Below are 24,799 nucleotides of genomic sequence, written 5' to 3' on the forward strand. Positions count from 1 at the left end.
GCTTTAGACACGTAGGATCAATGAATAATGATCTCTATCGATGTGATTGGTCGCACTGATGGAACATAATTCATATAGTCTAATATTGGAGATTATTAATATTTGTGAGTGAGCAGGATCGTGGTGCAGCTGCAGAATGTAGCTTGAAAGTGAGTTTCTTCAATAGTCTGAACGTGTTTTAACAGCATTGGACAGTTTATCAAATTCCACGAAACACTGTTGTATATAACATGCAGCGTTTTGTACATGTAGCATTGTGCTGTACTGTATATAGCATGTATCACAGGCTACATACTATCCCCTATTCATTTGTACATACTTTCCCTTTTATTAATACTTTTCTCACATCATGTGTATATTTTTACTCAAATTGTTTTGATTGTATTCTCTTATTTTTATATTTGCACTGTGTGTCAATGCCTGGGTTCAATAAAGGACATCTTAATCTTACCACTTAGCACAATTTTGTCTGTAGCTGCTATTCACCCATAGCATTTGAGAACCGAACAGAAATAACAAATGACTGATGTATGACTGTGACTTCATCAAATACGCAGGTGGGCAATGGCAGAGACAAACTATGACCAAGACTAAGAGGTAGCAGATGAGAAAACCATGAAACACCAGCACCAGCTAAATGACTTAACAGGAAATTAGCGCACAGAAATTCTTGATATATGAAATAGCGATAGGGCCTAATAATATCGGGCCGTACTTGACCCCCCCCCCCCCCCCCCTGCTACTGGCTTTTTTTAGGTCGGTAAAAAAACAAACAAACAAACAAACAAAAAAACAGCCCCATTGCAGAAAACTGTTACAACCAGGAACCATGATTAGGCTACCAGAGCCATCTGGGTTGTCATTATTACTGACTGCAGTCTGACAACGTAGCAATTATAAAACACCGCCTGCAATGACAGAAAAACAGTAAGGAGGCATGAAATGAAGCAACTGATGAATGAAATGTCACTGAAATAGTATCTAAATGATTTCATGAGAAATATAAAAGTGATTGACTGATTGATTGATTGATTGATTGCAGCACCCTTGGCTGTAAGCTTTACGAGGGTTGAGAAAATGACCAAGCGTGCTGCCAGTACGAAGCTGTCATGAAGGAAGCTGCCATCCACAAGAACATCTTGATTCAGTTGTGTAGAAAGGAGCAAGCAGGATGATCGAGCCCCAGCCATCGTGGTCACGATGTGCCTGCATCCGGTCGCACATCACAAAGGACAACTTTATCTGTTGCATTCTTGAGTGAATCACTTGACACTTACCAAAATATTCTCACTTTATCTTTTTATAACTGTATTTATGTATTGTGTTGAACTATATTGTATGCAGAATCTGAATCTCACTCTGAGTTACTGTTGTTCACAAACTAAAGAAATGTGAGATCATTTTTCTTTAGTTTTTACTGAATATTTGAAGGCAAACTGTAAAACTAGATCACTTATTTTTTTCACAATACTGTTTTCTTACATGAATAATAAAGTATATATATTTTTAATATATTTGTCATATCGTCAGGAATATCGTTATCGCAAAAATACCCTTAAATATTGTGATTATTATTTTATTATGTTAGGGCCATATTGTCCACCTCTAATGTGCACAGCATCTCTCTTAATGTGGAGTCAGACAGCAGCTCTGCAGCTCCATTCTGACCTCTGCTATGTTCACATTTCATTTCATTGTCATTACCATTTTCATCATTAATGGTGTATTATATTTACCTACCTGCAACCTTTTCATACGTCCCTGTGTGTGTAACAAGCAGTGTACATGTGTTGTGAACCTGCCTATGTAGGCCCATGTCACTATCTGAATAATGATCCCTTTAAATAACTGGTCAGTGTTGTTGGTCAATGGCCCAGTTGCTTTCTACTGCCTTGAAATAGCCATGCCAACTTTTTTGTGGTTCAAAGAAGGATTCTGGTGGGGGGGGCAGATACCATCATCAAAGTATAACTATCTGATCTGGAGCATTACTGCCATCTATTTCACCTGGAGAGGAGTGTCTGGTGGCCTTTGACGAGCCAGACACAGCTGGAATACCTTGTGTAGTTTAAATAAAATCAGGATTGGGGTCAAAGACATTTCACTGAAGAGAGAGGCACAAGGACAAATCTTGAAGGGAATTTTCTTGAAAAAGTCTAGATATTTCTCCAAAATCTTGGCTTTTAGCCTTTTACATTTTAAACATGAAAAAAACTTTTGACTGGCAAAGTACTTCAGTAAGTGTTGGCAGGGAACGAATGACAAATTGCAGAGGATATGAAAAAAAAGATTACTTTATGTGCTGAACTTGAATAGACTGAAAATCACCTCTGGCTCATCACCTCCTCCTAAAATTATCATGTGTTTGTTTGTTTAATAAATACAGCTATTGTCTGTCTGATCAAATAAACCAGATGGTACAAATAAAAAAGCTGTTTTAAAATGTTATCACCAAAAAAACAAAAACAAAAAAAAAACAAGAAAAAGACTGTTTGTTGAAATCAATTATCAGCATATACAGAGGGTGTGGAAAGCCCACTAAACAACATATTCTTATGTTATCAACACAGGGCTGTTCGGTTTGTGGGACGTGTACATCTGGACTGCATCACAATACTGCCATCTACTGGCAGGATCAACAATCACATCCTCTGACAGTTTTTAGACCACACAACCTTTGATACATTGTATAGAGTTTTATTGTTTATATTAAATCAGAAAGATAAGCACTATAACATACGTTACAAACCAATAACATTTATATCTCGAAGAAAAACAAACTCAAATGACATTACAAAAAAAAAGTAACACTAGTGGACCAGAACATTCTTTAAATAACAGAACTGTACATTTTTAATATGCAACTAAAAAAGTAAGAAACAAAAAAAAAAAGGAAAGAAACAGTGACACCAGTAGACAGAAAAGGACAATAGGCAGTTTGTACCAAACAGAGCTTAAGCGAAAAGGAGGATTACTAGTGGATACAGGTTACTGCTGGAATATAAAAAGTCAAATTAAGGCAGTAGAAGGCAGCGTTGAGACAGCAGGAAATGGGCTGGGATAGACAAACATCATAAACAAGGATAATTAAACTGCAAAGTGGCTCCATCGCTCACCCACTGTCTCAGAGAGCTAACAAGAGAGCACAATTTATTATAGCTGAAAGTGAATAGAAACTCTTAGAAATCAACCTCCCCAACACCCCTCCTCATTTTGTATTTGACAAATAAACACACCGAGTCTCTTTTATCCACTCAAAAGAAGCCACACAGTGCAGTTACCACACCTTCTGACTGACAAGTAAAAAATAAAACAAACAGTGCAAAGCGTCCGCTGTCCATCATGTGGCACACATTACTTTAAATCACTCTCTACAGATGCTTTTGTCCTCTGACTGCTGATTAGTTAGATTCACAACCTGCAGGAGCAGACACTCAACACACACTGTGGACACTGGACACATGTAATATTGGGAGTTCTAGCAAATTTGATCCCCCCACATTGTGCACATAAAATGAAGCTGCAAGCCATGCTTCACTGCCTGATGTACAAGCTGCACCTGTTCAACAGGTGTTCAACAACCTGTTTCATTGAAAAAAAAAGTTGCATAGCTTGAGGAGCAAAGATATTTGCTCTAGAATCTTTAACAGAAACATTAAAAAAAGCTCTGACTTTATTAAAACAGACAGCAGGGGGCACTCAACATTCTAACTGGCCTAGTTATTACACAGTCCACTGTAAATATGAGCACTTTTCAAAAACATTACTTTAGACCATGTAATCAAAGCCTAGAATATTGAAATTCAGTTTTCTCACATCATAACAAAATTAAAATTAAACACCTGTTGCTGGTGTTTTCAAATGTGTGTATGTGCAATGATGAGACATATTTAGTCATATAACGTCTCACTTTACTTACTAATGGCTTCATTCAACTTCTTTGGGTTATCAAGTAAAAAAGGAAAAACTATAACATTCTCACCTGGTATTAAAAGATAAATCTACACAATGTGAACCAATTAGTGCAAAAGAGGTTAAGTGCAATGTTACATGATATCCAATGTCCACATGATTATAGTCTGCTCTCGGAATGAATCACTTTGACTGTTCAGGGGGTTGGGGTTGTTTATATATATATATATATATATATATATATATTATATATATAGTATATATATATATATGCACAGCGCATGCCCTTATTTACAACAAGATTTAAAATACAGTAAAAGCGCCATTATAGGTCAGTACAAAATGTAAAATAAAACATATGCAATAGATGTACATAGAAGTATTTTCAAAAAACAACTCAAAAAATGTGAAGTTCCTTTTTTTAAAATGGATTTTGACGCTGTCCCAGTGTTGTCAAAGTTCTGCCAGAGGAAATCACAGCTGACACAGCCATTGGAATATCCAACCAAATTCTACCTCTTAATTAGAAAGTCATAAATCTTAAGTAAAATTTACTAATGAAAATCTATTTTTTGTAAGCAGTTTACCCTTTTTGTTTCTAGTTTGAATAGTTAGTTTGATATATATGTACCTATAAATTTATAGATCTGTGGCAAATATTCAAAAAATAATCTGAAACTAATAATCTCATGTAAAGAAATACATTTCAAACTAAAGCTCTAATCTCCCTAGTTTTCATTTTTACCATAATTGTTCTAGGGCCTGAAGTAGTCACAGCACAGCTGGTTTTTACTTCACCTGAAGAAAACTGGGCTGCCAGATGCTGAACCAGTGACACACGTTACTGCTCCAGCTGTGGACGGTCACTGCACCCATTGTCTCATTAACTGGAGCTGGAAGGAAAGTAAAGTGTGTGTGTTGGCATTCCCGCTGCTCTTCAAAATGGCAATGGGGTTGCTATGGTGTGTAACCATGGTGATGAGGTTGCCATGTCTTCAGGGGGGCTGTGAGCTGGTGATGAGAGAGAGGGAAGCGGGAGGGCTTTGGCTCCTTGCTGTACTGGTCTCACGTGTTGATGTGAGTCTTTTTGTTTTGGGGGTGGGGCTGGCGGGGCTGGCGGGGCTGGTGGAGCTGGAGCGCTTTCTGTTCCCAGAGCTGATTTTAAACCCCATAATGTATTGATCCACCTCATATAAGCTAATGTCTAAGAATTAGGAGCTGGAACATGTGAGAGGGTAACTTTGCATGAAGCTGGTGTAAACAGTGTTTGTTCACAAGTCTCCTCCTTAAAAGTGTGTGTGCATGACCGTGTACTTGGTGTCTTTCACATTTAATGAATCTTAGTGGCAGTGGATGCATGCACAGTGGCCCTATAGATTGTTTGCATGCATATTTAGATTTGTACATTATACACACATATACATGCAAGTCTGTCCGTGTGTGTGTGTGTGTGTGTGTGTGTGTGTTCTATTTCTTGGGAGCTGTAATTCTCTTTAAGTTCAGAGTCTGTCACTGCGGAAAGTATCCTCCACAGATGGGTCGGGCAGCACCATGTCAGGATCACTGAGCATGCTCAGACCGTCCAGGCTGAGGGGCTCGATGCGCAGCTCGTCCTCCAACGGGAAGCCTCCTTCTGAGTCAAAACATTCAGGCACTGTGGTGAGTGCACTGCTGATGTCCTTTGAGAGACTGGGGTTGGAGTCATCTGAGAGAGAGAAACAGATGATGGTGGGTGAATGTTTCCATGTTTCCTCCAGTCTGCAAAACCTCTCCTCTTGCTGGAGCTGACAGTCTCACTGCCCTCCTCTTTAATCATGACAACTCTTCTTTTAAATACACCTGTCATTCTCCATCCTTTCAGACTGGATTTGGTTAGACCCAAATATAAAACAAAGCTGGAGCCCGAGCCAGCATAGAGAAAAGTCTTCATGAAGACATGTCCAGTACAGAGACAAGTCATGAAGACATGTTTACTTCCCTCCTGTGAGAAATGCCCACATACTTTTCCTGATCCCCAGAAAACAAGCAGCTTTGCAAACGCTTCTCTTTGATTTGAGGCTCAGAAAACCATCACTAACATGACAACACACTCCTGCCAATACACTGTGTGAACACCTGAAGACTATGCTTTTATTGCAAAAAAAAACTGCAAACTGGACTACAGCAATTTTCCCTTGTCTCTTTCTAATCAGAGCCATAAACTGGATATTAAAACTTCTTAGTCGATCAATCAATCAATCAATCAATCAATCAATCAATCAATCAATCTTATTTATAAAGCCCAATATCACAAATCACAATTTGCCTCACAGGGCTTTACAGCATACGACATCCCTCTGTCCTTAGGACCCTCGCAGCGGATAAGGAANAGTAATAATATTATAATTATAGTTCTGGCTACTGTGGTACAATATGTTGAAAGTATATATTAATAAAAGTACTCATCAGTCCTGTTTTTTAGCAGCAGCTGTTTTCATGAACAAGACTTAATACACCCACTGAAATCACGTCTCCCTGCCCAATTGTTGGCGAAACCTACAACTAAATATGTTCCTCAACCAGCCCTTTTCCTATGACTAAGACAAGATGATGACAAGACAGCATTTAAGTCAGTTTTACTAAAATCTCATTTATTTTCGTTGACAAAAAACCAAACAAACAAAACAAAACAAAACATTATAGACTTCTATCAGGGTTAGATTTAAGGCTTTTTAAAAAAATATTTTTGGGGGCATTTTTTAGTCTTTAATTGACAGGACGGACAAGTGTGAGAGGGGGCGAGAGAGGGGGAGTGACATGCAGGAAATGGCAACAGGCTGGAGTCGAACCCGGGCCGCTGCGGCAACAGCCTTGCACATGGGGCGCCTGCTCTATCCATGAAGCCACCGATGCCCCAGATTTAAGGCTTTTTAAGTGTTTTAATGCCACAAGGAATGAAATTTAGGACCAATGTACAATAACCAAAATAGAAAATAGAAAATCAAAACATAAACAGACATTAATTATGTACGGTTAGGAAAATTTTGTCCAAATGTTTATTGTGACACAAAAAATGACTTCTTTTTCGCATGGCAGAGATGAGAGTAGAACAGAACTGAGGTTTTTTTTTGGCAGTTTTGTGTTTCTCACTCTACATGTGGGATTTCAGTGCCTTGTTTCCCATCAAGCCGAGTTTGAAAAAACTTTTGCATAAAACTAGGGCTGTCAAAATAACATGTTAATTTTGATTAATTAATCACAGAAAAAACACTATAAAAAAAAAAAAATTAACGCTAATTAATTGTGTTCCATGGTGCCCTTTGACCCGCTGTGTCTTTGAAGGCCACAGTGCCTTTGTCACATGATGGAGGCAAACAAGACAACGCTGTTTGGCCCCATGAATGGAACATTTACATTTAAAATACGCCCAGATGGAACTGTTGATAGGAGTACCGTTCTCTGCAATTTCTGCAGTAAGGAATTTCCGTACCATCGAAGTACTTCAAGCCTGAAATATCACCTCAACGCAAAGCATTCAGCAGCGAACCTGGAGGTCCAAGCACAGCCTCTGATGCTAGCACTAGCAGCCAGCCTTATCAAGCCACACTCAACCAGGCGTTCAGATGCAAACTGAGTAAGTCTACCTGTGACCCACTAATTTCATTGCAAAACAGACTGCAATGGACTGCGGACAGAGGGGTAATTGTGTCCAAAATCCAGCAGCTTTACTACAACACATCTGCCAAAATTAATTTATATTGATTTTCTTAAAGGGATAGTGCACTCAAAAATGAAAATTCAGCCATTATCTACTCACCCATATGCCGACGGAGGCCCTGGTGAAGTTTTAGAGTCCTCACATCCCTTGCGGAGATCGGCGGGGGGAGCGGCTATCACACCTAATGGCTGACGGCGCCCCAGACTAACGTCCAAGAACACAAAATTGAAGCCACAAAGTATCCCCATACTGCTCATCCGTAGTGATCCAAGTGTCCTGAAGCCCCGACATAAAAAGTTGTTTCAAAAAATAGCCTCATTGTAGCCTGTAGCTCTGACTGCTTCTCTGTGCTCCGCGCTCACGTGTGCACGCTTGCACAAGACCAGTGAAAGCATGAGCTTTGCTTACCCGTGTTTACATCACGTGACACGTGCACTGCCGGGAGAGACAACAGTAACCACAGTAGCTAAAAGATAATTTGCACTGCGGTCTTTTAGCAAAGGACAGCCCAACATGTCTGAAGACTTTGAAATTGAGGAGTAACAGCATTTCTTGGTTGAGCCAGATTTGTTTGAGCCCGAGTATATGGACGCGGAACTCAGGCTACTGGACAAAGCAGCCGTCGCAGATCATGAGCCTAACCCTCAGCCAGCCGCAGAATACCGGAGTCGAGCACTGGAAACCTGGTGGTGTAGTTGTTTCAAATGCAAAGCAATGCCAACGGATGAGGAAAGTCTTTGCTGCTCAGACTGGGAATTGGCGATGCCTGTGCTTGAGAATCTGGACATCAGTACTGACGAGACTGCTGTTCTTCAGAGACCGTGCATCACCGATCACCCTGAGCACGCACACGTGAGCGCGGAGCACAGAGAAGCAGTCAGAGCTACAGGCTACAGTGAGGCTAAAAACAGAGTTCACATGACGTTTTTCGAAAAAACTTTTTATGTCGGAGATATTTTGTGGCTTCAATTTTGTGTTCTTGGACGTTAGTCTGGGGCGCCGTCAGCCATTGTGTTCTTGGACGTTAGTCTGGGGCGCCGTCAGCCATTAGGTGGGCTAGCCGCTCCACCCGCCGATCTCCGCAAGGGATGTGAGGACTTTAAAACTTCACCAGGGCCTCCGTCGGCATATGGGTGAGTAGATAATGGCTGAATTTTCATTTTTGGGTGCACTATCCCTTTAACTTCTTTCACAGCAAAAATTGATGTATGCAATTAATTTAGAATAATTAATCACAGATCATGTTATTAATTAGATTAATTATTTTAATCACTTGACAGCCCTACATTTAAGTTTTACTTCTTCCTACTCCTTTTTGAACATGTAAACGGTACTGACAGATCTAAGCTATTCGGTTTCCTTTTGTTTTTCTTTTTGTCTTGTTTTCCGTTTTGTTGTTGGGTTCTTTTTTTGTTTTCTATTTTTAACTGTTTATATGTTCAAAATAAAGCAATCAATCAATCAATCAATCAATCACAAAACACACTTAGCTTTGTAAACAATGCCTACTACAGGTTTCAGCCATACTGTAATGTTATTTAAATTTGCAGCTCTCCATGTCATCCAGGGTACAGTAACAGCTAGTGAACAAACAGTGGATCCTCTGCTTTGAGCAGAACCAAATATGATGATTTTTGGTTTCACTATTCTGATTTGCGTGATGTTAGAGCAAGATGCATTTAGTAAATTATTTAAGGAAAAAAAAATCCTGCTTCCCATGTCTGATCATTTTTAAGACTTTGGAAGATTTGTTTAAGACATGTTAATACCAATTAAGGCCTTTTTTTTAGATAGACTATTTCAATGCCTTTGAAGACTCCAAGGATCTGCAAGAACCTCGTCTATGCAGCACTTTTGTTTTCTGTGCTTTGTGTGGCACATCAGGATTACAACTGCAGCACATAATGAGCACAGTCAGGAGGACTCTGAGTATCTTACTAAAGTTAAAGTTAACAATGACCACAACAACAGAAATTTGGGCTCATTTTTATAATAGTTGTAAAGAGAGCATTGGGCCCCAGGATAGTTGTTGAATTGTGTTGGTTCAAATGTAATATCAGAACACGTTCCATGGACTTCCAGTGACGTCATGGACGAGATAGCAGCATAGAAACAAAGCTCCGTCAAGCAAAACAGAAAAGAAGTGACAACTATATTTATTAGACGCTAAAATACTACAAAGAGCAATCCCTACAGAATGACTACAATCTTTAGACAGAAGAAATCCGGTAGACAAGACACCTTGAAAGAAAAGGAGGAAAACGGAGCACAAAAGGCCCTACTTGCTTAAGCACCGCTAGCAACTAATGTCAGCCAGACATGGATGTGCTAGAAGAGTTGAGGAAACTTCGTAAAGAAAATCAAGATGGACATAACTACACTAAGATGTCCTTTGAACAACCGGAGCAAGTGGTCACAAGACAAGATGGGTGACCATGAGGGGAAAATTTAAAATATAGAAGACAGATTTAGTACAGCCAAAGATACAGCCATATGTCACCAGAGGGCGATTTGATACCTACTCCACCGTGACATGGATCTGTCAGTGAAATGTGATGACCTCCAAAACAGACTGAGAAGGAGCAACATAAGAATCTTCCAAATCTTGGAAGGAAGGAAAAGATACAGTGGGATTTGTGAAAGACTTGCTACACAATGTACTTAACCACCAATAATGGACACAAAAATTGATAGGGCACATAGCTCACTCAGGTCTAAGCCTAAAGACTCAACAGCCCCTCCAAGATCGATAATAGTGAGATTTTCGGATGCTGCTGTAAAGGTGCAAAAATACAGCAAGCGTGGAGCCAGGGATGAGTTTTCTTTCATGACAAGCACATCTTTTTCCGATCAGGACTACTATCCAGACCCACAAAAGAAAAGAGCAAAACTTCACGAAATAATCAAACAACTTAAAAAGAAGAACATACAGGCAAAGTGCTTGTACCCAGCACAACTGAAAGTAAAACTGTCCACTGGAGAGAAACCCTTTGCAACACTAAGGAGTGCCGCTACGCTGCTGACAGAGCTTGGAGTTGAGGTGCACTATGGAGAAATAGAGCACATTGAGGAGCAGTTAAAGGAAGGATGGAAGAGCAGCACAAAGAGAAAGAGGGTCATGGCACTGCCAACATCAAATCTCAAGGCTCTTCTACAAGAGGAAGATGAAAACAACTGAAAGGATTAAGTTAGCTTAGAAGCTCATTACAACTAAACAGTTGTAGGGATGTCTGTTCCTCTATACATGCTGTGACGGTTTTATTTCCTTTAGTCAGAGAGACTTTATTTATTTATTTATTTATTTTATTTTATTATTTTTCTTCTATTTTTTTCTGGGGTGCCAATCAGGTTTTGCCTGACAAAAAGCTGTTTTTTTGAGTCAAGTCACATGTTTTCTCTCACTTCAAAACCCACACAAAGGATGATTAAGCATAAAACTTAACAACCACTCAAAAACAAGAAGAATGAGACCCAACACGTTTGCTTTCAGAGGAAATATATATTAAACAAGAAATTATAACAGTCCAGAAATCACTTTCAGTCTCTTTCCCACACTTGAAAAAAAAAAAAAAAAACTCTTCAATGTTCCAGGATAGAAGAGAAAAAAACAATGTCCCCACAAGTCAACAAAAAATCATCTTACAGCAACACACCAATCAAAGGGAATGTTCCGTTTCTTTAAAAAAAAAAGAAAAAAAAAAAAAAGTACTCACGGAGTCACAATGGAAATGGCACGTGTCTGCTCTGTTAATCAGTCCGTCAGTTAGTCTGTCAGTCAGTCAGTCAGTCAATCTGTGGCGGCGATCATCCCCAGAGTTTGACAGCTGATCTGCCGGTTTACTAGACTGGATCCGGTGAGAAGAGCCAGGAGCCAAGTCTGCTGAAGGAAGCAGGCGCGAGGGACTACACTATCCCGACTTGATTCAGATCTGATCCGCGGGATGCGGAGTTATAGCGGACACCGGACACTTCTTCTGTCTCTCCTGCCGACAAGGGCTGCATCCCAAGTCTCTTAAAATTACTGCTAACCACCTTATCTAGCCACCTTATCTAACTGTTTAGTCCCTCCCACTTAGGAAAACATGCAAGGAGTCAGGAGTTAGGAGTGAGGAGCAAGGATTGCTGATTAAGAGACATGAGACGGCCTTACTCTGAAGAGTCACGTAAAGCGACATCCTATTCTGGTGACAGCGCGACAGCTGGATCTGCTGCATAACGGAGCCAGCGTTTGGCGTACATCTCAAGGCACATTATATTCGCTGATCAAAGGCAGGCAAGTCAAAGAGCTCAATTAAAGAACGGTCTGTAGCCCTGCCACTGTCACTGTGATGAGCATCATTATCATTATTATTATTATCATCATCATTATTATCACTATTATTAAATCCACTCGCCATCATTCAACAAGTCAGCTGCTGAGTGAATAAGACATATCAGACCTGTCAGTCTACCTCAATCAATTCAATTTTATTTATAAAGCCCAATATCACAAATCACAATTTGCCTCACAGGGCTTTACAGCAAACGACATCCCTCTGTCCTTAGGACGGTAGAAACCTCAGGAAGAGCACCTGAGCAGGGATCCCTCTTCCAGGACGGACAGATGTGCAATAGATGTCGTACAGAACAGATCAACATGATAAATTAACAGTAATCCGTATGACACAATGAGACAGAAAGAGAGACAGAGAGACAGAGAGAGATGCAGGACAGATGGTAATGACAGTAGCTTACAACAGCATTAATGAAAGTAATAATATTAATTCATATTAATATTAATAATTAATATTACCTACAGGCTATTAAACATTATTCCACTCACATGACATGCAGGACAATTAATTATGGGCAAATGTGTGTATGTGTGTGTGTGTGTGTGTGTGTGTGTGTGTGTGTGTGTGTGTGTGTGTGTGCGTGCTTGCGTGCGTGCGTGCGTGCGTGTGTGCGTGCGTGGTGTTATATCAACACGTGCGGTTCTGGACATGAGCAGCGGCACATTTAACAGCCACACATCACCAACAGTCCGCTGAATAATGCAACAGGTTGTGAATGAAATCAACTTCATTACAACATGACAGTCTTGCACGAAATATCATTAACGTTACTCTTTGTAGTCACGTAGGCATGTGAATTTCAGTGTTTCATTGCAAGGAATGCATGTAAGGGGTACACTTGCGCTATTTCTCCGCCATCTCGTTCAAATGAGCCAGATGTAGGGGGCGGGTATTTATACGTCAGGGCCTCAAGCTGAAAAAGACTTCCTGTTAGGAACCTCTCGTGTTACCTTACTCATCGCACCTAACAGATCCCTCCTAACTCCTAATGCTTACTCCTTACTGGCAGGAATAAGAGACATGAGACGGCCTTAAAGATGGCGGACCTCAAATGACTTCCGGTTCAAGTCAGGAGGTAGGGGTTAGCAGTATACAATTAAGAGACTTGGGATGCAGCCAAGGTGAGCTCCGAACCAGCTTGTGCTCCCGCAGGTGTGCTGCTTGATGAGCGCGTGACGTCACTTGACGTTTCGTCCGACGTGCTGTCAGCGCGACTCCCAAAAATAAACAAACAATCAAAACGAGGACGGAGTGGATCGTTACAATACTGAACACTAACAATATACTAGCTACACAGTGTTACGTTACTTGTATGAACAAATCTGCACATTAAGTTGTCATGTATTCACACAAGTTAAATGTTAAGTTTGGACAAAGAGTTTGATCAAACTTTGTATGAGTGGAATAAACTCACTTAGACCTTTTTTACATATTAGTGTACTACTGGGGGGTATTCCAGAAAGCGGGTTATGTGAAAACTCAGAGTAAGTTAACCCTGAGATGAGGGAAACTCTGAGTTATCCGTTCCAGAAAGAGAGGTAACTGAAACTCTGAGTCAGTCACCATGGTAACAGACTCTGTGAACATAACCTGCTCGCTGACAGGTTTTTTTTCAATAAACCCTGAGTTTTTCTCTGTCTCCTCCCTCTTACACGCTGTTTCATTTCCTCATTCATTCAGTCCGTGTCAAAGCTTGTATCGATTAATTAGCGGAGATTTACTGTCTCTCTCAGTCTAAATCCTGCTGGATATTAGTTTGTTACTCAGGACTGTCTTAAGTTACTGAATTTATGCACATCAATAATTTCTTTGGACATCAGTTTTTGTCTTTACATTCAAATATTACACAGTGAGAATTCACCCTCAGCTCAGAATCAAACCTCTGTCCTTTTTATATTTATTATTTTTTATAACACTGTGCACAAGGATCAGACTGTCAGTCTGTTAGAGCAGCTCCCAAATGTTTATTGCACATAATGTGTAGGTCTAATTATTTAAATTTTAAAAATCGGTATGAAGCTTTAGACACGTAGTATCAATGACTAATGATCTCTATCACTGATGTCATTGGTCGCACTGATGGAACATAATTCCTATAGCCTAATATTGGGGATTATATGTTAATATTTCTGAGTGAGCAATGGTGCAGCATTTCAGTGTCTTTAAATTTACTACATTTGTAGCTGAAATAAAGTCACTGAATGCTGTTGAGTCAAGATACAAATAGATGTCCAACATTTTAAAATCTACTGTATTTTAACCTCAACGTCTTTTCAAGTGCAAATCACCAAACATATTATTACTGGGTCAGACTGTGAGTTTACAGTCATGTCTTTATGTCTTTGATCTATAGCCTAGCCTATATGTTTTAAATCTTCCTATTTTTCAGTTGCTGCCTCCTGTGTTTTTCCCCATCAGATTAAATCTGAACAAATATATTATTATATATTATTAATATAATGTAATGTATCTACAGCCTGATACACAGTCAGATTCCACCACTTTATCTTCATTAAGAATAATGTAACTCTGATAAATGATGGATAAACAGAAAACACTGAATAAAACTTTCTTATTAACTTTATGGTTAACTTATTTACACTTTCCTCGCTCTGACTCAGGCTCTTCTTTTAAAGATAAACGTGCACTGTCTGCTACACATGCATTAATATCTCCACTAATATATCATCCACTGGATTAAAATGGAGGCGCTGTCTTTTATTTATCTGTTGCCATGGTGAATTGTGGAGTCGGCGCTCCATTGATGATGGCTTTTTATTGTCGGCTTAACTCAGAGTGAACATACTCAGAGTTGACTGAACTAACTCAAATCAGCTGTTCTGGGACCGGTAACTCAGAGTTTCCCATCTCAGGGTAAATCAACTCAGAGTTCAGGGTTAGACTCAGAGTTTGTTGAACCTCCTACCTGGAATACCCCTCTGGTCATATATGCACTGAGTGCATTTTTTTTTCCACAGAGGGGGTAGGTCACAACCCTCTGTCCCAATACCAACAGGGGTTAGGCACTGTTACAGTTCAATTACTGGGTCTGACAGGAGATGTGGAAGCTCGGTTCCTTGTTTTTCATATTGTTTTTATGTTTTCTCTGACTTATGTTATGGACAAAAGTTTATTGTTTGTTATTGTTGTTATTCAGTTTAAGCTTTTGTTTTGGGCACATTTACTAAAGCAGGGAGAGATATATTGACAAATTATACAGAAGTTATGGCTTATTTGAATTTCATTAGTTATGACATAAGAGGTTTTAACAACCCAATCAAAAAAAACCAAACAAAAACAAAACAAAAAGTGTTGGGCAACTAAAAAAATTGAAACACTCTGTAGCTCTCGCTCCTATTCTGGAAACACACATATCAGAGATTGAACATTTAAAACTAAAAAGAGAATGGGTCGACCAGGTCTATGGTGCATCATACAGGGAGAAGAACAAAAGAGGGGTTGCCATCCTTTTTTAGTAAATCTGTGTACTATAACAATGAGAGTGTTTTTCAAGACGATCAAGGCCGATATGTTATGGTGATCGGAACAAGTGGGGACATAAAGATAACTATTTTAAATGTGTATGCCCCAAATAAAGATAGCCATTTAAAAAAAAAAAAAAAAAAGATTGCAGCCCTCTTGGTAGACTCGGGTGAACGGATTGTATTCATAGGGGGAGATTTTAATTGTATATTAAACACCAAATTAGACTGACTACCTGTATTAATAAAACCACAGTCTAAAATGTCCAGAGACTTATTAGGTATGATGAAGGATCTGGGTCTAGTGGATGTCTGGCGACACCTTCATCCTTACAAGAAAGACTTCACATTTACTGTATGTTACAAGTACATGGAAGCTACTGAAGCTTAGACTTCTCTTGCATGTCAAAAAAAGACGTAAACCAAATAAAGGAAACCACAATTGAACCAATTACTATTTCAGACCTTGGTCCACTCACTATGAAAACTGATTTAGGATTAGATGATCATTTTAGGCAATGGAGGCTCAATGTCTCATTATTTACAGATGATCACATTAAACAAAAGATACAAAGAAATCCAGTGGAGTACTTTGCCATAAATGATGATTGAAATGTTTCTCTTGCGGTGATATGGAATGCAGGCAAAGTCACGATGAGAGGAAAGATAATTTCTATAGGATCTAGAATAAAGAAACAAAGGATTGCCAAAAAACAAGAATTGGAAATTGAAATAAAAAGACTGGATAGGGAATATAAACAACATAGAAAAGAAGACACATTTAAAAAGTTAAAGGAAGTTAAACTGCAACTGGATGGGGAACTAACATACAAGGCAGAGGGAGCTCTCAGGTATATTAATAGAAAATACTGTGAAAATGGAAATAAGCAGGCTGCTGGCATTTCAGCTTGGGGAAGTCCAGTCTAACTGTTCGGTTCCTAAGATCAGACACCCTGAAACTAATCTAGTTGAGACAAATCCAAAGAAAATAGCACATGCTTTTGCAAAATATTACAAACAGTTGTATAAGGGTCATGAACACGAAAAAAATTTACGGATTTTTTTTTTAAATTGTCACGGGATGAAGCAACTAAACTCTTAGAACCTATCACAGAGGATGAAATAAAAGAAACCATTGCTTAATTGAAAAACAATAAATTGCCAGGAGTGGATGGGTTTCCAGGGGAATATTAAAAAGTCTTCGTGAACGAACATACCCCCATATTATGCAAAGTATAACTACATATTAAAATCAGGGGAACCCCCAAAATCGTGGTTGGAAGCTATTACCACAGTTCTGCATAAGGAAGGAAAGGATCCCTTACCATGTACTAGTTATCGCCCACTAAGACTTTTGTGTGTAGAATATAAAATTCTAACTTCTATCCTAGCTAATAAAATTCAAAAGAATATAAAGTAATTAATAAAGCCAGATCAAACAGGGTTTATAGTGGGACGTCAAGGGACAAATAACATAAGAAGAGCTCTGAACTTGCAGTGGCTAGCGGTAAGGGATAAATGGCCTTCAGTGCATCTCAGCCTAGATGCCGAGACAGCATTTGATAAAGTTGATGGGTTATTCTTGGAGCAGACATTAATTGAAATGAGGTTTGGAGAAGAATTTGTTGCCTGAGTTGACCTGGTCTATAGGAGATCCCAGGTCAAAAGTTAGATTTAATGGTCACTGCTCTAAACTTTTCAGGATGGAAAGGGGCGTGAGACAGGGGAACTCGCTCTCGCCCATCCTCTTTGCCCTCAGTATTGAAGCTTTAGCGGAAGCTATATGCCAAACTGTACATACTCAAGGGCTCATCAGAGGCCATGATGAAATCCGGGGTCTGGCCCATGCAATTACATGAAAATGTATCATTTTGGTGGTCTGGACAAGGATTTAGGTATTAGGAGGTTATTCTCACACCTCGGCCTACAAAATTATTTAATGCTAACTACAATAAGCTAATTAGACAACTAAAAAGGACATAAAACAATGGGAGATCCTTTCCCTCTCGCTATTCCAGAGAGTTGAGATGGTGAAATGAACCTGTTACCTAGACTTCTTTTTCTATTTCAATCTCTACCTATAAGAGTGCCCATTTCCACCTTTGATATGCTAAATAATCTAATCTCTAAATTCATCTGGCAGAAAAAAAAAGACCTAGGATAAGACTGGGCCTGCAGAATCTTTAATATTATTATTGGGCTGCACAATTAACTCCAATAGTGTAGTGTAAAAGGAAAATGAATGGATGAAAAACACTCTGAAGGTTTGGACAGCTGTTTAAAAAATGCCTGGGGGACCAATTTCAATTCAAGGGCTAAGCTAATGGTAGGCAATATAGAAACCCCCCTTCCATGTGTGCAGGGTTTTCCCTGCTTATCTAAGACAAAGGTGGGCCGCCTGGGTGATTTTGGGCACTGCCTTGGTTAAAGTATGTGTGTGTGTGCATGGGGTGGCGTTCAGATGTAGCGTCATTTGCGCGCACACAACCCAAAGCAATGCCGTAGCGGCACGCATTCGGTGTTAAGCGCTTGTTTTTTCGTCCGGTGCACAGCTCCACTGACCTGCTTCTCCCTCCAGTGTTGTATCAGATCCCGGTTCCCCCTTGGGCTGTGTCTCTCCTACTGTTTCCCACGGAGCTCTGCCCCGTTTGAAAGGCAAAGGAAGCCTGTATGTGGAAAGACGTCGCCTCCGAGATGTAGAATGTGTATTATAGAAGAGAAACACAAGTTTCATATGGAACGCCGTAGGGCTGTAGTCTCCTGGTCGACTGGTCGATTATTTGGTCGATATGCTCTCATCCGACCAAATTCTCATTGGTCGAATAATCGCCGTGTTACTTTCATAAGGAAAAAAGTGCTACATCAATAGCTTTCCAGGATTAATCCATTATTTCCTGCGGCGGGAGGGACAGGCTAAGTGTTCAACGCGAAGGTTTTTTTTCACTTGCCCAGTCAGGCAAGTTGGTCAGCGGCAATCTTTGTCAATCGTTCTCCGTCTATAATTTTGCGCCCTACTTGAGCCATGCCCACCTCTATTTATTTTTCACCCCTCTCTCCAGTTCTGCTGTATTAACACCGGGTTTAATATATTTTGCTTCCATCTCTCTGCCCCGCTGCTACTCCAACGCTACTTAGCTCTCTCTCTACTCTACCAGTAGACTACCACATCCACCTGTTGCACAAAACGCACACAGCAGTGTTTCCCCTAGGATGGAGTTGTAGCAGCGGAGGTGAAACAAAAAAGTTTCACACGTGAAAATTATTTTTCATGCGTGTGCTACGCATGAAAAATAATTTTCACATGCGTGAAACTTTTTTGTATGCTTGCAAAGCACAGCCTGCTGGGATGTTTCTATGTATCTACTGGCACCAGAAGGGCTCTTTAGGACTAAGTACATACAGTACATGTGTGCACAGTAATGAGCAGATGAAATGTCTGTCTAGCTTACATATGAGGTGTCTCAAGATTTAGGAAAATACAATTTTATTGAATATATTAAAAGTAAAAAGTCACTTGACATGCTGCTGTTTTGTGCTGTGACCTATTTAAGTGCTGGAAGTTGTTATTTACGTGACAACACCTGAACGCAACACAAGCTCAGCACCAACAGTGCCATGCTGCGCTGCTGTGCGAGCAGGGTGTTTGTCTGTGCGTAACAGCAGTCTGTTGATGGTTATTTACACACTGTCCATAACAATAACTTTGTCAGCTGACAAACTGCACCGGGCTCGGGGTCAGGTTTGGTCAGGAAAATGCGGCCCGAGCCGCTCTAGCGTGCTCACCTGTGTGTGGGCAGAACTCTGCCGTGCGCGATACAGAGAGCAGAGGAGAATTGTTAACGCGTGACCATGTAGAGACAGAAATGACACGATGACATAACCCCATAAATAGTATATTGTTATGTTATTATATGAAGCATCCGTCGCGCAAAATAATATGACTTTAGTTTATGAAGAGGTAAGACAGAGCCCTCTCCTCTCCGCTCCTCTCCTCTTATATGCTGTGCCGCTCTGTGCCTTTGGACATGCACAGTGTAGCATGTCGAGAGGCTTCAGTGTTGATTGGCTTCACTTGTGCCATGTAACCAATCAATGGGGGCTGTGGGCAGGACATTGTTACACAGCGTGTGCCTGTGAGTTCAGGCTGAGAGACCGCTGCATCAGAGCCGAAGGAGCGCGTTTTAAAATACATTTATTTTATCAATTAGTTATTAACTTTTACTATTTTTAGCAAGTTGCCCAACTGGGCAAGTGAGTTGTTAGTTTACATGCCCGACCTTGAGTTTTACTTGCCCCGGGCAATCGGGCAGTCGTTATTGTTGAGCCCTGTACCCCCTTTGTTTACACTACGTTGAACTCTCAGCGTCGTGGTGACGCAGACGTCCTGTCAGTTTCTGACACCATTTACTAATTAGACATTCGTCTTAACATGTCAAATTTGTACCTCTTAAGACGACAGACAATACTGTGTTAAAACGTGAGTTTTTAATGTCTTAAGATGTTTGGTCCGTTGCTATTGGTTGGCATCAACATACCCACCCCCTTTTGAAGTAAGGCTTCCATGTTCCACCTCCTTTTGATGTAGCAGCTGCGTTGGGCTGTATGTATGCCTTCGTTGTGGTCATGTGGTCTCTTGGTAGAGGGTACGTTTTGCCTACGTACCTGTGATGTGTCTTATGATTAGTATTTGGGACAGTCCATTTCTATGAGGGTGGTGTGCCGGTAATTTTGAACTCTGGTGGCTGAGGAGAGCAAGGAATGGCGTCCAGAAACTTTGTCAACAACTGTGGTCATACATTTACTGAATGTATCCGACTTTTAGCATCCGATGACCAACAATTGGATTCTATACAGCCTGTTATAATAAGTTTGAAAATTAGGAGAAGAGAATGGGAGGATTATGCTGGCAGCTTGAGCTGTCACTGTCACTGTAGCTTAAACGCTGATAAGTAGGCCTAGTCTATTATAACATTTCAGCAGCCTAATATTATTTCTTATTAACCTCAATTCAAAGGCTAAAAGGTAGGTTGAGTGGGGAATTGTTTTCTCTCTTGAAAAGATTCTTGTATTTAGGCCCTCAGAAGGGTCTCCCCCTCAGAAATAGACGAAGTGGTAGCACCCAATAAAATTGACATGTTAATACGGCATTTTCTGTAGTCTTAAGAAGTACAACATCTTAAGACGTTAAAACGTTTCTGTCGTCTTAAGAGGTACAAATTTGATTTGGTCCATTTGGCCTTCCATAGTTTCAGGACCGCTGACTTGTATCATCAGAACAGACATGTCCTGTGATTTTCAGCCTCCTTTCATATTTAATAGAGGGGGGACAATACCTGACAGTAATATTCTCAGCTGCCAGGATGTGCCTGCTGTTAAGGATAAATACAATCATAGAAGGCTAAAAATCACAGGACATGTCTGTTCTGATTATACAAGTCAGCAGTGTAAAGCTCAAGCATGTGGGGGCCTCCTTTCACATTTAATAGAGTGGGGGGACCGTATCTAAAAGTACAGCTGTCAAGATGCCCCTTGCCACAGGCCTAGTGATTTTAGAAGATAAAGGTCTCAGTACTATCAACCAGTTATTTTATCGAACAGAATTCAAATAATTTTCCCAACTTCAAAAACAGTTTGCACTCCCACCAAATGATTTGTGCAAGTGTAACAGGGTCAATTATGCAGCAGCGATATGTGTAAAGGAAAATGTACATTGGCTGTTGTGTTATAATTACACAAAATCTGTGTAACCTTAAGTTTATTTTATTTATATTTATTTTAGTTAATACCTGACACGTTAGGCCTCCGAGTCAGTTATGTGGAACTTTAATTTGAGACTGTAACCCTACGTTTACTATACAGTGTGACACTGCCCTCTGTAACTAGTGTCTCTGCGCCTTTTCCTCTTCCCTTTTGTTGTTGATCTCTGTGGGAGAGGTAAGAGGCCTTGTAGTCGGGAGAAATTTCTGTGTTTTAGCCTCTGTTATTTGCATTTAAAAGTTTACTGGCTAGCTTAAACTTGTTGTGAAGTGCTTACGATACACTACAACATATTTCTGTGTAATTTAATTTGTGTAGGGGCACGTTTTATGGAAGACAACGCTACTGACCGGAGGATTTTGTATTTATGCTGCTTTCGTCAGGCTGCTTCCATCAGATTAAATGGAGACAGCCTCCAAAGATATCCACGTCTGAGTCTCTTCCTCAAACACAACGCACACAACGCAGAGTCAGACACCACCGGTTACACAAGTACTTACAAATACAACACTATATCACAAGTCATAAAGAAAAAGAGATGGTCAGCAAAAGCTCAAATAAAGTAGAAGATTATTTTATCAGTATCGCAGAAAAATATTTTCCAAATAACAAAACATTTATCTTATATATGTATAAAAGGCTTACAACTGATATTTCAAAAAATACCTGAAACATCAAGGGAAAATTATTTAAATTGGAGGTAAATACTATAATAGAAGATAACATATGGGGAGATCTGTGTTCAAACTGTGTAAAGGAATCAATAGTCAATTATGGAAAGAGTTTGATTGGAAAATAAAAATCAGATACTTTGATACTTCCCTCATCATCTCCGCTAGAACCATTAATATTTTTGTTAGGAGTTATATCTAAAGAAAGATATAGCACAGATCAGAGGTACATACTGAGAAAACTTTTACTGATTGCCAAGAAAATAATAACAGCAAACTGGAAAGAAACTAAACCACCAATTATAAGACAGTGGATGCAGTGACTCAGAATGGTTTACACGATAGAATGAATGACGGAAAGTCTACAACTGAAAATGGACACTTTAACACAAAGGTGGACTTGAGTTACACTATATCTGGGGATCTATTCAAATAGAATGGGTTGTTGTAATACATTGTATGATAATGGAGTATCACTCAAAATGTTAATGTTGTGTTCCTCTGTAACTAAACCTGCTCTCTTGTAAATGCAACCCCCTCTTGTAATTCTTAGTTTAGTGTTTATTTAATTAAAATTTTTGTTCCCTCTTTTTTTTCTCTTTTTCTTCATTATCATATACTTAAGTATATTGTGTAACTCTTATTGCTTTGTTTTGTTTTCTTTATTTTTAAATCTATATTTTTTAAGCAAGAAGAGGTCCTATGTCAGGGAAAAAAAAAACCTCAGCGCGTTTCCACCGATATTTCTCGGGCAAAAAACTTTCCCTCAACCCCAAACTTTCCTTGAAAAAGTTCCTAGTAGGGGGGTAGGACTTTTCAGATTCCCTGGAATTCCTGAGGGGCAAGGCTGTTTGCTGAAGAACGCTGATTAGTGGAACACACATTTGCATTGTTCCGCACATTGTTCCCCATGTGGCTGCAAACTTTATTTCATTTCTACAAGCTTCACTTCGTTAGTGTTTTGATTAAGGATGGGTACCGAAACCCAGTGCTAAATTAGCCCCGGGGCTAAATTATCAAAGGCCGCAGTATTGAAAAGCGCTAACGGTATCGGTTCTTTTGTGCCGGCGCTGAACTCCTCCACATACACACATATCCACACACACATGCACACAGACCTACACGACACGGTAACTGGTGAACAGCCGAGCGGCCCCAGTGGAAACAAAGTGAAGATAACTCGAAAATGACTGGAGTTGACGGCAGCTACACTCGTTACTGTAAGTGAAATTAAACCTTAACGAGTATGAAGCCAATACTTTATCTATACATGTGTTCAGCAAGCATGAACATGTAAACATGTAGACAGTGATATTCAATATGCTTTGTCCACAGTCTCTCATCCACCGTCACTAACGTTATGTTTTACACAAGGACAGCACGCTAGGTTGGCTGAGAGCGAATTGTTACTAATAAGCTCAAATGACAGCTGTCTGTATGTAGACTAACTTAGTTTGACACTATCTTAAAATACTTTTAAATTTAGCTGCTGGCTGAGACAAACAGCTCCTACCGTCTCTACCAGCACTAATGTTACCATGTTACCAGCCAATAAGCTGTCGGAGCTAAATATAGGGCACATGCCGAATCATCTACATCATTAGCCTGATTTGAATACATTTTCCAGAACTTTGAGGTGCGGTGGAAACGCACACCACACAGATTACCAGGAATTCTTTTACCCAGGTAAATAAATTCCTGGAAATAAAAGTTCCTGGAAATGCTGGTGGAAAAGGGGCTATATTCTGGCTTTATGACAGCTTTAGAGGAAAGGAGTCACCACTTGTTTTTTCGTAATGGCAGTAAATCTGAAGGAAATACAGTCTTCTGTGTTGCTCATGGTTTCAGTAAAATTAACTGAACTACTGAGTTGTGGAGAATCTAACCAAGCTAACGATGTGTAGCATGTCCATATTGACAAGTTTAAACATTTATCATCTGTATGTACGATCTTGACAGCGAACTAATGTTAGGTCAAGTGGGTAGACATAAAATCCCGGATGAGCTCCAATTTCCTGATGTTAAATCCAGACAAAACTGAAGTTATTGTTCTCTGCCCCAAACAACTCAGAAACTTATCTGATGATATAGTTTCTCTGGATGGTATTGCTCTGGCCTCTAGCACTACCCTAAAAAACCTCAGAGTAATATTTGATCAAGATTTGTCTTTTTATCTGTGTAACATTGCAAAAATTAGGCCTATCCTGTCCCAAAAACATGCAGAAAAATTGGTCCACGCTTTTGTAACCTCTAGGCTGGATTACTGTAATTCCCCATTATCAGGTAGCTCTAATAAGTCTTTGAAAACTCTCCAGCTAATCCAGAATGTGGCGGCACGTGTACTGACAGGAACTAAGAAACAAGATAACATTTCTCCTGTTTTAGCTTGTCTGCCATATATGAAGAGGGAAGACTCTCTGGAATCTGGCAATATAAGAACCATGATGGTGGGACATTCTGTCACTTCATAGTTGTCCAAAACATGTGGTTTGTGCCAGGCGAACATAATTGCCAGTATTTTTTCATTATTGCAAGAAATTCCTTTGACTCATTCACAAGTCAAAAATGTGTTTTATTTGAAAGAAACATGCAATATTTACATCTAAGAGAATAGGAAAATAGTTAACCCAGTGCAATGATGTCCTCTAAGATAATATTTGCCACTTTGTTTGCAGTAAAAAAAAGTTCTGGACGTTTTCTTTTCGACAGAATCTTGACTTACTTCTCCATGCTCCGTACTGCTCTTTGACCTGACCTGAACTGACCTGCCTCAAACGTGACCTGAGGTTACGTCACAAATGCATAATTAGGCTACAGTTGTCTGGGTGCGCTGGTCTTCTTATGAGTGCTTCAATCATTGGAACAAAAGGCAAATTGCAGTAATACTTTGATGGAGTGTCAACTATATATTGGACAATATGGAGATATTTGCATCCTGAAAGCTGG

General features: G+C 39.8%; 1 protein-coding gene across 5 annotated transcripts in view; it reads right to left on the minus strand.

Moving 5' to 3' along the window:
* Positions 1-24,799, minus strand: part of crtc3 (CREB regulated transcription coactivator 3) — a 255,583-nt gene that overhangs the window by 42,414 nt on the left and 188,370 nt on the right. For 4 of the 5 annotated variants that reach the window (XM_050041212.1, XM_050041203.1, XM_050041194.1 and 1 more), the window contains one exon: positions 2,683-5,617. The exons of the other annotated variant lie outside the window; for it this stretch is intronic. In XM_050041212.1, the coding sequence (XP_049897169.1) occupies positions 5,412-5,617 (206 nt within the window). In that variant the 3' untranslated portion in view covers positions 2,683-5,411. Of the gene's footprint in view, positions 1-2,682; positions 5,618-24,799 lie in introns of those variants that run through there. 5 annotated transcript variants of the gene reach the window in all.

The sequence above is a fragment of the Epinephelus moara genome, chromosome 1, assembly GCF_006386435.1.
Source record: "Epinephelus moara isolate mb chromosome 1, YSFRI_EMoa_1.0, whole genome shotgun sequence".
Lineage (NCBI taxonomy): Eukaryota > Metazoa > Chordata > Actinopteri > Perciformes > Serranidae > Epinephelus > Epinephelus moara.